The following is a 13,590-nucleotide window of genomic DNA, read 5'->3' on the forward strand; positions in this document are numbered from 1 at the left end:
CTTTCCTCGTATACTAAATCGTAATAACAAACAGGATTGAGCGGGATTATTAGGCGAACGCAAAATATTTGACGTCATAGGACGAAGAGGCGTTTTAGGGAAAATCAACGAGCCAAAAAAAAAAAGACGAACCGGCGAACAGAAAAAAAATGCGCACAATGGTTCACAAAATAACCACTTCCGGCTGACTAAATGCAATTTTGTTTGTATTATTCAACTTTAAAGGTGAGTCCGTCATCTTGAGACTTGCTTTTATTCCTCATGCTTTTTTTTTAAATTTCTGGAAGGAAAGGGAGCCCCACAAATCTTGTAAATGATCGATTATGGTCTCTCTGGTGTTGGATTGCTTCCTCCAAGCCATCTTTTAATACACACACGTAAAGTTTAGCACGATCACCACGAGTCTGCGGTGTTTTACCGAAACAGCATATTTGTTCCATCGGAGTATAATTGTAAATGATAAAAGTGACTTACCTGCAGGAGATGGCGCCGACATCTTCCCTGTAGCTTGTTGCCAAGCGAATAAAAGTGCACGAATTCGCTTGGACGTCCCAGCCGCGTTTTGCATTGTGCTGGCCGTCTGCAATTAAACACATTTTCCATGCATGAATATTTAATCGTCACATTGGAACGTAAGATGAGCAGCGGCTTACCACGACAGTACCATTTGTTAAGATTTGTTTTCTTTTAAAGGGCGGTTTGCCTTGAATAAAAAAACGTCCTGTTTTTTTTTAATTGTACATCTACAAATATGACAAATGTTTTAACAGTGACGCAGTCCGTAAAGGGGACTTGCTTGCAGATATCGAGGTGCAAAATAACTCCATGTTGCCCTGAAAGCCCTTCGCCCTCTTTCCTCACAAATGAAAGTAAATATCCCGTTTGTTTTTTGTTGCCCCCCCCCCCCCCCATATATAACTCACCATGTGTAGTTCGGTTGTTTTGCATGTATTTGAATTTCCCATTCATACTCTTTTTACACATTTTGTGCATTGAGGCGGAATTAAACGAAATAGCGCCCCCATTGGTCGCATACGGCGTCGTCACTTTAAAGTTGCAGTTGGGGCAAAATACAATACAACAAAAGAAAACAAATGTCGAATTTCCGGAAGCGAATTGCTGCCACACCAGGACAAAAAAAAACTATCAAGTTATTGCTATACATGAACGTTATCACGTTTTGACATGCTAATTTTGTTAAGACGTATGGATGGATGGTCGGGGTTATGTTAAAACGTGACTAGTTCAATGCAAAACCGTGGTAAATATCAAATAAAATACTGTAACCACACAATCCTCCTGCTTCCGGGTGCTGCAACTCCCATGCATGAATTCGATTCTGTGCTCTATAGCGCCATCTCGAGGCCAGGTCTTGAAAAGTTGCCATATGCTGATCAGAGAAATAGTTCAAATGTTTTGGTTTTTTTTAGTAAATTTGCCAACACCATTGTCAAATGTGTTACCGTGAAACAGTGGACACTTTGTTTGTTTTTAAAACTATACAATTTGACTGGATGGATTTCAAATTCCAATTGGCCCGTTCACATGCTAGCGAGGTACAGAAATTGGATGGACAGATGGAAGGGAAGTGCATCATTAAAACATTCTTCAAGGTCAATGAAATAACATCCAACAGGAGATGATGAGAAATTAAGGTAAAGTACAAGTAACATGCCATTTCCAACACTTACCGTATGTAACTGGTGACAATCAGTCAAAGGCATCACTGTCAACAACATAAGCTTTGTCATTCTTTTTTTTTTTTTTTGTCAGTGTAGAAATTTTTGACAATTTGTGAATTGGTACAAATCACAGAAATAAAACAATTCAGTAAAATGCGCTTCAGTGTTTTTTTGTGAAATGGAATGTTATCTGTTATTTTATATGCCCTTCACATGCGGTGATTCATTTCTGTCATTTTAACGCCCCTTTTTACGCGTTAACATTTGGAGAAGAACCACCAAGCAGACTTCTCATTGCTTTAAAAAAAGGTTTATTGTGTTTTGCTCCCTTTCAAATGGTAACAATCAGCCTAGGTCAAGAGGTAGAAAAATCTGTGAATTTGTGGGGCTTCATACATACTGTACATACAAACACACACACACACACACAAATCATTTGAACGGTGCAGCCTCGTGAGAAATGTGCAAGCTGAGATAATAATAAATACGCCGGCGGAGCTTCCGCCACGCGAAGGGTTGTCACACTCAAGCCTCATGACAGCAGCTGATTGGATGATTATTGTAACCCCGCCCACACTGATGGCCATTTTGCACAATAGCTTGTGGTTCTTTCGATTAAGTGCAGGAGTTCTTCAAGGGCGTGGGGGGGGGGGGGGGGGGTGGCGCAATAGGTTGGGGGCAAATATGCATGCATGCGTCGACAGGAGACGCCCGTCATTTGACCCATGCGATTTTGAGACAGCGAGCGATGAAGGCGTAGGTGTCCGCCACCTCCTGGATGACCTTGCTGGTGGGCTTGCCGGCACCGTGGCCTGACTTTGTGTCCACGAGGATGAACAGGGGGTTGGACTGCTTGCCGCTGCGGCCCACCGTGTGCTGCAGGGTGGCGATGTATTTGAGCGAGTGGAGCGGCACCACGCGGTCGTCGTGGTCGCCCGTCAGCAGCAGGACGGCGGGGTACTGGACCCCGTTGTCCTCTGGGACACGGATGTTGTGGAGAGGGGAGTATCTGGCATAGACACATATTCCAAAAGATATGGAAATGGTCTCAAGGTTAGTTGCCTCATGTATGTACGTCAAGTCGTCGTGAATATCGGCGCATGAAAGGCAATTTCTCGAGATTGGGAGGACACGCTGGAGTTGATTGCAAAAAAAAAAAAAAAAACGTTTGGTGAACACCAACACGGGATGCAAATTCAGTTGGTGTCCATTCCCTCCAGTGAGAATCTCTCATTCAGTCCTTCAAGCACAGCAACTGAACGCAATTCATTTGAGCGCAGGTCAGTTTAAGGAATCCAGAAAGGTCTGCCCGCCCCTGCAACCTGAACTTGTCCAATCAAATCCGCAGCGAAAGATGAAACATTCAAACGAAAACTCAGACGTGTGAGCTTAAAATGCATTCATGTTAAATAAACCGTATTTCATCACTGAAATGCATAGATGCTTTTTGTGCTTCAACATAGGTTTGAGTGGGAATCAGTTGTGGCTTATTTTTTCCCCAAGAAAAGATTAATGATAATATAATATGATCATAAACAAAAATACATCACAAGAAAGTAAAGTCTTGGGGGGGCTTGTTGACTGTTGATTTGGGTGCACTACATGTCGACGGCCAGTGGAGGCGCTGTTGATTCCTTCAAAGTATTTGCTTTTTAAAGTTATGCCCCGATGCAACTCAGCATTCATTAGAATCAATATGAAATCCGTAGGGGTTTTTTTGTACTTTTTTTTCCCCATGAAGGACAATACTTTCATTCTAGATGTGATGGATTTGCATCTAAACAGCGCCGTGGTAAATAGAGCAGAGAATTATAAACGCGATCGCACGTTTTCACTCACTTGATGAGCCATTCGAACTGGTCTTTTTCTTCCGAGCAGCCAAAGTCGGTGGTCCAGGCGTGGCCGATGGTGAACTTGTGAAATTTAAGCATGTCCATGACCCCCACCTGAGCCACGGCGCAGCCAAACAACTCTGGCCGCTGGTTCACGCACGCCGCTGCGTAGGAAGGGGGGGGGGGGGGGGCATTATGGTCTGACGCGGCAAAAAATGGAGCACATTGTTTTGTTACCATCTTGGGTTGGCACGTACCCACGAGCAAGCCGCCGTTTGAGCCTCCGTTGATGGTGAGCTTGGACGGAGATGTGTACCCCTCTTTGATGAGGTACTCGGCCGCACATTGGAAGTCCATGAAGCAGTTCTGCTTGTTGGCCAGCATGCCAGCTAAAAGAAGGACAGGCTTCACACTTAAGTGGAAACACACTCATTTCTGGAAATCGTCACTTCATTCCATCCATTCCCTGTGGAATTTGCGTCCTGAGAACAACGCAGCGCCCCCCCCTCGACACTCGTCACCTTTGTGCCAGGTCTCGCCGTACTCCCCACCCCCCCGAATGTTGGCGACGGCCAGGACTCCGCCAAGGTGTCGCACAAAGATGAGCCGCGAGACGCTATAGCTGGGCGTGATGGAGATGTTGAAGCCGCCATAGCCGTAGAGGAAGCCCGGGTGGGAGCCGTCCAGCTTGATGCCCTTTTTGTGAACGATGAACATGGGGATCTGAGTGCCGTCCTTGGAAGCGTAGAAGATCTGGACGAGGAGCGGGGGAGGTGATGACCAGATGGGGAAAAAGATGAACGGGGAGATTGAAATTGATGTTACCTGGGTGGTCTGGTAATCGGACGGGTCAAAGCCTTTGACTGTGACCTCTCTGAAGACGTGCGGTTGCAGAGGCTCCTTGGTCAAGTCGCAGTGATAAATGATGGCTGGATTTAAAAAAAAAAAAAAAAAAGTTGCTAGACTCATTAATAGGGCAAAATTCCAGTTGTAGATTTTTTAAAGGCTGGGGTGGGAGTCTTGACAAATTGCTCAATTATTCAGAATGTTGTCAATCCGATGGAATTTGATTGGTCTCAAGTATGTTTCACCATCGTTCTGTTCAGTTGTCAAAATGTTCCAAGGCAATCAAGGCAGCTACTCGTAGGGGGCACACAGCATTTCATGCCTCAACAGGCTCAACATGTTCCTAATGATTAAATCAAAAACGACTTCAGAATGACATTCTTACCCTTCTTGTGGAGATAAGAAAATATGGAATTTGAACAACAGACAAAGTCACACAAAGTTTTCAGAGTTCAATCTAGTCACACTTTACCTGGCGAGAGGAAGGAGGTAAAATAGTAAAAGATCTCCGAGTCGCGCTTCCTTCCCGTGAATCCGACAACGGAGCCGACATCCAGAGGAAAAGTTCGGAGCTCCTCCCCGGAACTGAGACGATACATTTTCAAGACGTTCTTCACGTCGTGGAGGAAGCACACAAACAGGTAGCTGGAGTAGGTGCAGGTGGCGAATACTGTTGAGTGTTAAGACAACGCGAGGTGTACGAGGTGAACAAAATAAACGCCTCCTGAGGATTCAAGCACGCCGCCGCCGCTCACCAATGACGTCCTTGTCATGCTGCGGGATCAGCTCCGTCCAGTCGCTCTGCGCCGGCGAGGCAAAGTCAATGTTGATGAGGCGGTAACGTGGGGCCTCCAGATTGGTCTTGAACGTGAACACCGTGCCCTCGTTGGTTACGTACTCGTACTCGGCGTCAAAGTTGTCGATGAGCTTCACCCAAGGCAAAAGTCCTGGATTTGCAGAGTGGAACGAGGGCAAACTTGGAACACGTGACCACATGATCAAAAGAAAAACTGTCAATGGGTACATTGATAATTAAGAAGGGCAAGCCCACATTGAGAACGCAGATCCATACAATGATCAGAGAGTCCTGTCAAACATGCCTGCAATGCCCTGAGGGGTCTTCTTGAGGTCACAATACCACAGTCTGTTGACAGGGTCACAACCTTCCCTGATGGACAGCAGCACATAGCGGCCATCATCTGAAACCTACACGTCATGACATTTGTCACCCTCTCAGTGGGTAGAAATGACAAAGCAAAAAAAAAAAAACGGAGTTCAGCCTCATTTGGGGGAGAAATGACCTCGGCTCCACTCATCCACTTGGGGTGATCGGGAAACTCGGCGCACAGCACGTCGTCAGACTGCGGGGTTCCCAAAACGTGGAAGTAGAGCTTCTGGTCTAAGTTAGTCGAGGTCTCGGTGCCTTGAAAAGAAAAGGTTTATTTTCAATCGTGCAAATTAGTTGCAGAAAGAACATTAACTTAAAGAACAGATACATTAACTTGGAACACGACGTTTACCATAGTTGAGTCCACTATTGAAGGAAAAAGGACAGATTGACCTCATCTTTTGACCTCACCATCGCTCTTGCCTTCCTGCTCGGGGTACGAGTTGTAGAAAAGGCCTTTCCCATCATGCGTCCATGACATACAGCTAAACTTGACCCGCTCCAGACGGTCCTCCAGTCGCACGGCACCTTCCACTCGCAGGAAGTGCATCTCCACCCAATCCGAGCCGCTGGCACTGGTACCGTACGCCAAGTACTCTCCGTCTTCTGAGAACGCGTAGCCTTCACGAGGAGACAAAATGTTTGTGAATTTGAAAAGTCTGTTCAGAATTCAATGTGAAGTCATGAAGTCTTAGTCATTACCTCGCAAGGCAACTGTCCCGTCGTCGGAAAACGTGTTAGGATCCAAAAAGACAGAAGGTTCTGCATCCAGGCTCTCCTGCACGTACATCACACTCTGGTTCTGCAGGCCAGTGTTGTAGAAGTGAAAGTACCTGGAGATGAGGACAGATAAGACATCAGAACATGATAACCATTGACTTGTCATACAACTAAGACGAAATGAGCAATTATTATTCTTATTAGCCTTACCTGTTTCCCCTTTTGAAGGGACAGCTATACTTGGGATAGTCGTACAGCTCAGTCATGCGCTCCTTGAACAGATCCCGTACCTCACAGCGCTCCAAAAATGGCAATGTGAGTTGATTCTGAGCACTGACAAACGCCTATTGAAATCAAATTGGTTTTGATTTTAAATGATCGGAAACATATTTCTGGTCAATTGGAAGAGTCAAACTGGTGTAATCATACTGCGTATGACATTTAGATCATTCCAACAATTTACGATGGTTCATATTTTGTCAGATAGACATTGGATAGCAGTGACGGATTTGCTTTCGAAACAATCTTCTCGCGTTTGATTACCTGTGTCTTTTCGCTGTCGGGGTCTTCCAGCCAACTGTATGGATCTGGTATTTTGTAGCCATGATAATCATCCACCTATGATACATAAACACCACTTGTTAGACGTGATCACGTCGTCAGAATGAGAAAGGAACGGTCGGTGATTCATCCAGAAATAAGCAGTGCGCTCATTGGAGTCAGTGTCGTAAACCCCACTAAGCTAACTAGCATGCTAACAAAAGACGCCGTTCTCCCCAACGAATGAAAGAGCACAATGATAGCAGTCCGGTTGATTAGCACGTTAAAAGCTTATCGGGCTAACACACAATACTTACGACTGCATCGTCACGATAAGCGGCGGGGTATTGAAAAGCCATTCTGGACGCCAGTTTTCGGGGATCGCGTAAGAAAAAAAATAAATGCCCCTGTGCCCGAAGTGGATATTTGGATATGGCTCTGTGGAAGACGGAGAACATTAACTTGATACAATCACACGCGCGCGTACACAAACAAACACACGAACACAAAAGAAATTGGCTCCGTAGAAACGCTAGCAGATTCGCTACCTCACGGCGGCCAACGAGCACTGTGTCAAGAGGTGCGTTGGATCAAGTTCCTACCTGCGCGAAAATATTAGAGCGCCCCCTGTGACGAGGAGGAAGATTGCCACAGTAACAATGCGATTCAGTCCTCGAAAAATAGATTCCCTCTGCTAATTTGGAGGGAAATGATTTTATACCACACAGATAAATCAACAATAGTCAACGGTGACCGTAATGTATTAAACAGTGTGAGAATAATTTCAAAAGTTTGGTGATTTTAAAGTTTCTGCCCTGCGACTGACTGGCGACCAGTTCAGGGGGAGTCGTCTGACTTCTGCCCTAAGCGAGCTGGGATAGTCTCCAGTAACTACTCGCGACCCTGTTCGGGAAAAGTGGTGTTGAAAAGGGATGGATGGATGAAGGCGTTGTGCATAATATTCCTGTTGCATTTTGGTTCCTGTGCAGTAATCACGTTCTGGTGCAGAGTAAAAAACAGGCGTTTAGACATCTTTTACAAAGGGTCCAATGTTCACTGATGAGCCCGCCCATGAGACACCGGACTATGAGAAGTGAATGAGAATGCATAAAATGACAAATTTATCACCATTCTTTAATTTAATATCAAACAGGCTTGTGTAGCTACATTTGGTATATTAGTCAAATCTGATTTTCTTTCCAACATAAACACGTCTTTGAATTAGAATTGCAAAACAACATTGACAATAATCAATCAGCATTTACATTGTGTTAACATTTGGCTTTTGATTTTCTGAAACAGTATTTGCTGTATATTTGGAATGTTCTGTATCATTTTTTCTCTAGACCAATACCAGTACATGTATTCACTCTCAAAACATCACAAGTACTTATGATACATAACAATATACTGTATATTGTAAAACATTTCTGTCGTTTTGACGCACATGTGCCAAGCGACCACAGCACAGTGCCAATTACTGACAAGGAAGACTTACTCGATGTCAGATATTTTCAAGTATCGGTGACTGGTATCGGCATCCTTCGCGATTCCTGATACCTCGAATTAAGGCTGGTAACGGCCCGATACTGATACATGGCCAACCCTGCTATTTCTCTGCCAGGCCTTATTTTCCTGCATGTATTGTTTATTCTAAACCGTTTTCCGTGAGTGCATATAGTGTGAAGGGTGCAGTTGTAAATGTTGACCTTTGCACCTCTAGCTAAAGGCTATGTGGGTCCACCGGGAATCTCCATCATCAACTCTTATCTACGTGACAGAGAAGGAGAGACCTCAACCTTTCCCTCCTCTTTCTTTCTGCTAGTCTTCCCCCCCCCCTTCCCTTCCGTCCTTTCCTTCCTCGCCTGACTTGATCAATCAATCTTGATTTGGCTATAATTATCAATGGCGCCCATTCTTGCACAAGAGCGATAGCATGCAGATAAGGCAAAAATGAAGCGACACACAACTCGTGGCCTTGAGGAAATAAGTCGGGGGCCCGAAGCTAAAATAAAACGGAGTCATTGTTCCAAATTAGCTTTTAACTTGGCGTGTCGTTGTCGGCCACAATTAAACGGCGGTTTCAACACTGCGACTCATTGGCTTTCTTCACGGCTCTATCGATAAGATCCTGGAAACAGGTTTTTAATAGAGTGGCGCTGTCTCGCCAGTAAAAAAAATAAATAAAAATGGAGCGCGTTGTTTGGATGCCGCAGCTGATCAGACAGTCAGATGTCGTCCGGGACATTCCGCACAGTTCTTCACTTTCAGATTTAGCATCACACATGTCATATTTTGGAAGAAAAACTTTCGTCAGTGTCGTCTAGAAGTATGCGAAGCGAAAGTGAGGCACAGTTGCAAGATGAGGGTCGCGCGTGAACGTTTTTCGGTCCTGTTTTATTGGAGACGAAATTAAAAACTGGGGGTGTTGATGGGTGTTAATGGGATAAACGTTGGACCTGGCCTCCACCCAATTCTATTCTTCTTCCCCTAACTTCAAATCAGGAATACCCCACAATGCAAAGAGGATGTTTTCCCTCTGTCGGATATGGGTCACGGAAACTATTGTCCTCTCACGAGGGAGAGACAAACACTGACACTTTGAATGAGTGTGTTTGCATTGAAAAAAAAAATTGACCTCTTAGTTTCATTCGGTGAGTAAGTGGGGTGGAGCGGGGGGGGGGGGGGGGTATTGAAGCATCTTTTGACATGAGAAGGGGGCGTATGAATTAAAGCTCCTCCTCCCTCGGTTTTTTTAACGCCATTATCCGGCGTCTATAATGATGGGACACCCCCTCACCCCCCATCACAGGAGGAAGCACCTGTCTCAGTGGGAGCGGATGAAGAAGGACGACCACCAGTTGTGTTTGTAGGCGAGGGGTCATCACGGGGTTACCTTCATATGCTCACTCCAATTGAATTTAGTGCAATTTGGTACAAAAAAAAATGCCAAGTTGGAGTGTCCTAGAGGCGTAAAGTTGATCAAAACCATACATAGACTAAGACTAGGTGGCTAGCGCAGGATGACCATTTGTTGCTGGGCAGAATTCATAATGCCCTGGAAGCAGATATAACAACAACAGGCAATAGGAACAGGAAGCTGGAAAAACATCCAGGAAAAAAATGAACTAATCCCCAAAACCAGACTGTTTCGAGTGATCGAATCAGTACTCTGTATTAAATATAAAATGCACTGGCCTACCGAAGAGTAGGAAGTACTGTGGACTGATAAAACATTCCACAGAGAACCAGAATGATTTGCATACCTCTTCCAGGGAAAATAGTCAACAATGCAAACAAAATACCATTTAAACGCTGTCCATTGTACGACATAAGCACAAATGACACAACCTCGGCTAAAAAACTATTTTAAGTTGTCCTTTTATCCTAATAATAATAGTTGTTTGAGGGGGATGCCAAGGCGACACAACAATGCTCGAGGATGCTTTTAGGTGCCGAGATCACAGAGGACGGCTTCCTGCGTGTTTGTCTCATTGGGCTGTTATTAACCACCGAGGGCCGGGGGGACAGTCTCCGCTCTGTCCTGTCCTGCCGGTGCGTGACGCGGTCGATGGTCAGGACGACCTGTCCCATCAGATGTCAACAGGAAGAGGGAAGTTCCAAATTGCGTCATTGCGGGTTTGGATGTATGGCGCATGAGGCAAATATTTCATCGTAAAATGTGAAGTCAGTGTGGAGATATGCGAGGTCAACCAGGGTGGCACGATTGCATGGAGTCATCTCGGTTTTGAGTTTTTATTGCTACTTGTCTGTGTGTGTGTGTACTTAATGGAGGGCGGCAAAGCCGTCGGGCTCCAGTTGCCAGGGAAACTAAATCAAAGCCAATTGTTAATTGGGATTTGGGGGCAAAGCTTCACATTTTGCCGAATAAGAAGAGTTGCAAACTTGCGATGTCTCCAGTAAAAATAATCTCTAAACATTTTTATACAGAAATAATATGTGACCTGGAGATATTTTTAGATGAGCGGAAAAAAACTACATGGCTGTCAAATGCTGCCGGCCTCAACCGCCGACAACGTTTTGTGGAAATGGGATTACGAGATCGAGTTTCTTGATAATGTTGCTAATGAAAAGCGATGAAACGCATGAAGTAACGCAACTGTACCACTCCGGTCATACGTCAGAAGAAAAACATTACCAGAGCTACAAGAAGAACCTGCCAATTAGTCAGAGTGGAAGGGAAGTTTGTCATTGTTTGCACCGATAATGTTGAAAGGAAGACACTCGCGTGACTCAACGGCGGACCGCTGAAAGATGCCAGAATAAAAGGACAGTCTGCGCAAAAAAAACAACAACTGTTACTTACAGATGTGGGCCACATGCATCACTGATATTTACACTTGCATTCAAAAGACGTCATGGTTGAGAAAAAAAAAAAGAAGCGATTTGTATCATGTGCTATGGCGGCACCGTGTTTTCCTACTCGTCAAACCAGCCGGGCTGCCCACGCAAAACTGTCATTGCGGGCATTTGTTTGTCCTCATTTGGGAATGTATTCAATGTACGGTGAGAAGTCAAAACGTAGCTGCAGTCACATTTGGCTTCTGTTCAGTATCTCTTGATGGGTGAGAGGTGTCGTTTGGATTGCTATTTGTTCGTTACCGGCATTGCGTATTCATGACACAGTTATGGTGACTTGTGGTTTTTGCCTTTTCATGCTATCAGTCATACCGGGCTCTTCCGCACCGCCCTCCTCACCCCAAGACACTCATGGTAGCTGCCATTAGAACGGAACTTTGCCGCAAAGCGAGGCCTGTATTTCCAGATCAAAATGAAACTGTTCACTTCTCCGGTATTTCGTCATCGTCAACCAGGAAGTAGACGGCTAACTGACAAACATACGGAGCGCCGCACGGTGCGTTGTTATTTTTTTTTCCACTTTTGTGGACTGACAATTTAACAGCGACCCAACAACAAGAGGACTCATTAAACCCGTGGTGTCAAACTCATTTTTGTGGTGGGCCACGTCAGAGTTACGTCATCCCTTGGAGGCTCGTTACGATAGAGAAAGCAAAGAAATCTTTCATCATCACATCGTATTATTACTTGTACACAACAAGCGGATGGATGACTAGTTTTGAAATCAGTCAGCTATTGTGTTGTTTGTTCAAGTGAGTTTAAACTGGAAAGAAATTAGTGCAAAATGTCAACATTATTCATGAAAATTTGACATTTCGGTACCGATTTTAGCAAGGATCAAGAAAGTTGTTGACATAGCTTGCTTTGGCGGGCCACATAAAACGACGCGGCAGGCCGCATCTGGCCCCCGGGCCTTGAGTTTGAGACACCTGTGCATTAAACCATTCAACACATTAAACAGAATTTTGCCATGCTCCTAAAAAAAAAAGGGCTCAGTTGTTTTTTCATTCAGAAAGCACCCCCCCCCCCAAAAAAAAACGGAACCAAATGAGATTACCGGTATATCGATTTTTTTTTTTGTCTGACTTTTTTTGTCTGCCTGGCTAAGGATACAGCCCGTTTTTAGCCGAGGTGGCCAGCACCCTTAGGAGATGTCTAAAATTATTTTTTAATCAAAATAGGACCATTGTTTTTGGAGGCTGACGATTTATAACATACAGAATGCCCTTGTTCAAAATTGACCCGACGAGCAACCCCATGAGTAAAATAAAAGACTATGATCTGTTCCAGCAGCTGATCAGGGAAGAAAAAAATGTTCATATTGAAAATTATTGAATGAAGCTTTCATCCAAATGTCATTTTATACAGCAGCGAGGAGCAAAACACTGTCTTCGGGCTTTGTAACGTAAGCTAAGAGAACAAAAGAAGACCCCCTGATGTCATCATCCCTTTTCCCCTCGATCTTTGAACCTCACTATGTGGAGGGTTAAAAAAAAAAAAAAAGTGCACCGGGCAGTGAGCAGAGTGAGTGTAAAGCTTTTGCGTGCAGACGGATATTACCCTTTTAAAAGCAAAACAAATATGTGTGGGCAAGGTGTGCCCTGTAATTTGGCTGTTGACATGTGCACTTACAGTGGGGCTCCAGGACCCTGTTAATGACTAGGGCAGGTAAGACATGGAGACAGGTGGAGGGCAGTGCCTGTCTGACTGCTCTCTAGAGAAGAGGGAGAGAGTGCGTGATTGCGTTAAAAAAAAAAAAATGTCACAGACAGACACAGTGGCACCTGATGATGTCATCCATGTTGTCACCGGGCGCCTTCAAAGTTTCCCCGTTTACAACACACTCTCATTCCTGAAGCAGTTAAAGCCTTGAATCACAACCGCATTGTTCTCCTCTCTTGCTCAACAAAGCAAAATGACATCGCGGCAACGTTGCCTCTTCAAAACAAATGGCGGCAGGAAGTAGCCATGCGGGCGAGCTATCATCAAACGGCGGACCGGAGCAAATCACGGACGGCAGCGCCACACTCAGTGTTTGAGCTAGCAGTCTTTGTAGTATAAAAGAATTTTCTTTTTTTAAAAAGAGAGATTATATAATATTACCCCGATACTGATTTGTGAGCTGGAATTTGTCCTGACGTTTGAATGTGACTGTGAATGGTTGTTGGCGTGTATGAAAATGACATTTAGCCCCTAAGCAAACATGAAGACCACAGAGCTGTCTATGAGAGAAGAAAAAAAAAACATTTCGAAGCAGAAAGGGGAAAATTGATCTCTATGCATTTGATATAAAACGATCATATGAAGGCCTATTTTTTCTTTATTTCTGGTGAGAACAGACTGCAGACTGCTTGCTGGCAAAGTTGTTTTGATTCGAGCATGAAATTAGTCACAGCTCAGCTGTAAAGTAAAAAAAATTATG

The 13,590-nt window shown here is 44.6% G+C and overlaps 1 protein-coding gene across 1 annotated transcript; it reads right to left on the reverse strand.

Annotated features, from left to right (window-relative positions):
* Positions 1–1,976: 1,976 nt before the first annotated feature.
* Positions 1,977–7,360, reverse strand: LOC147185649 (prolyl endopeptidase-like). The gene is made up of 14 exons (XM_086104477.1): positions 7,106–7,360; positions 6,792–6,866; positions 6,459–6,592; positions 6,231–6,361; positions 5,940–6,149; positions 5,662–5,783; positions 5,461–5,566; positions 5,116–5,307; positions 4,833–5,030; positions 4,340–4,443; positions 4,036–4,267; positions 3,772–3,903; positions 3,522–3,678; positions 1,977–2,691 (listed from the first exon to the last, which is right to left on the reverse strand). The coding sequence occupies exons 1-14, from the start codon at positions 7,244–7,246 to the stop codon at positions 2,397–2,399; spliced, it is 2,229 nt and encodes a 742-aa protein (XP_085960603.1). The 5' UTR covers positions 7,247–7,360; the 3' UTR covers positions 1,977–2,396.
* Between the last annotated feature and the right edge of the window lie 6,230 nt (positions 7,361–13,590).

This window comes from Hippocampus guttulatus, chromosome 23 (genome assembly GCF_054856545.1).
Source record: "Hippocampus guttulatus isolate MCC_2025c chromosome 23, RoL_Hgut_1.0, whole genome shotgun sequence".
In the NCBI taxonomy this organism is placed as follows: Eukaryota; Metazoa; Chordata; class Actinopteri; order Syngnathiformes; family Syngnathidae; genus Hippocampus; species Hippocampus guttulatus.

What these genes read in the sequence shown, in the direction of transcription:
- LOC147185649 (XM_086104477.1), bottom strand. Translation starts at nt 7,246, where the DNA reads ATGTTCTCCGTCTTCCACAGAGCCATATCCAAATATCCACTTCGGGCA. An exon ending in GACCCCTCAGGGCATTGCAG is followed by an intron (nt 5,308 to 5,460) that starts GCATGTTTGACA and finishes CTGCAAATCCAG; the next exon opens with GACTTTTGCCTTGGGTGAAG. An exon ending in TACCTCCTTCCTCTCGCCAG is followed by an intron (nt 4,444 to 4,832) that starts GTAAAGTGTGAC and finishes TTTTAAATCCAG; the next exon opens with CCATCATTTATCACTGCGAC.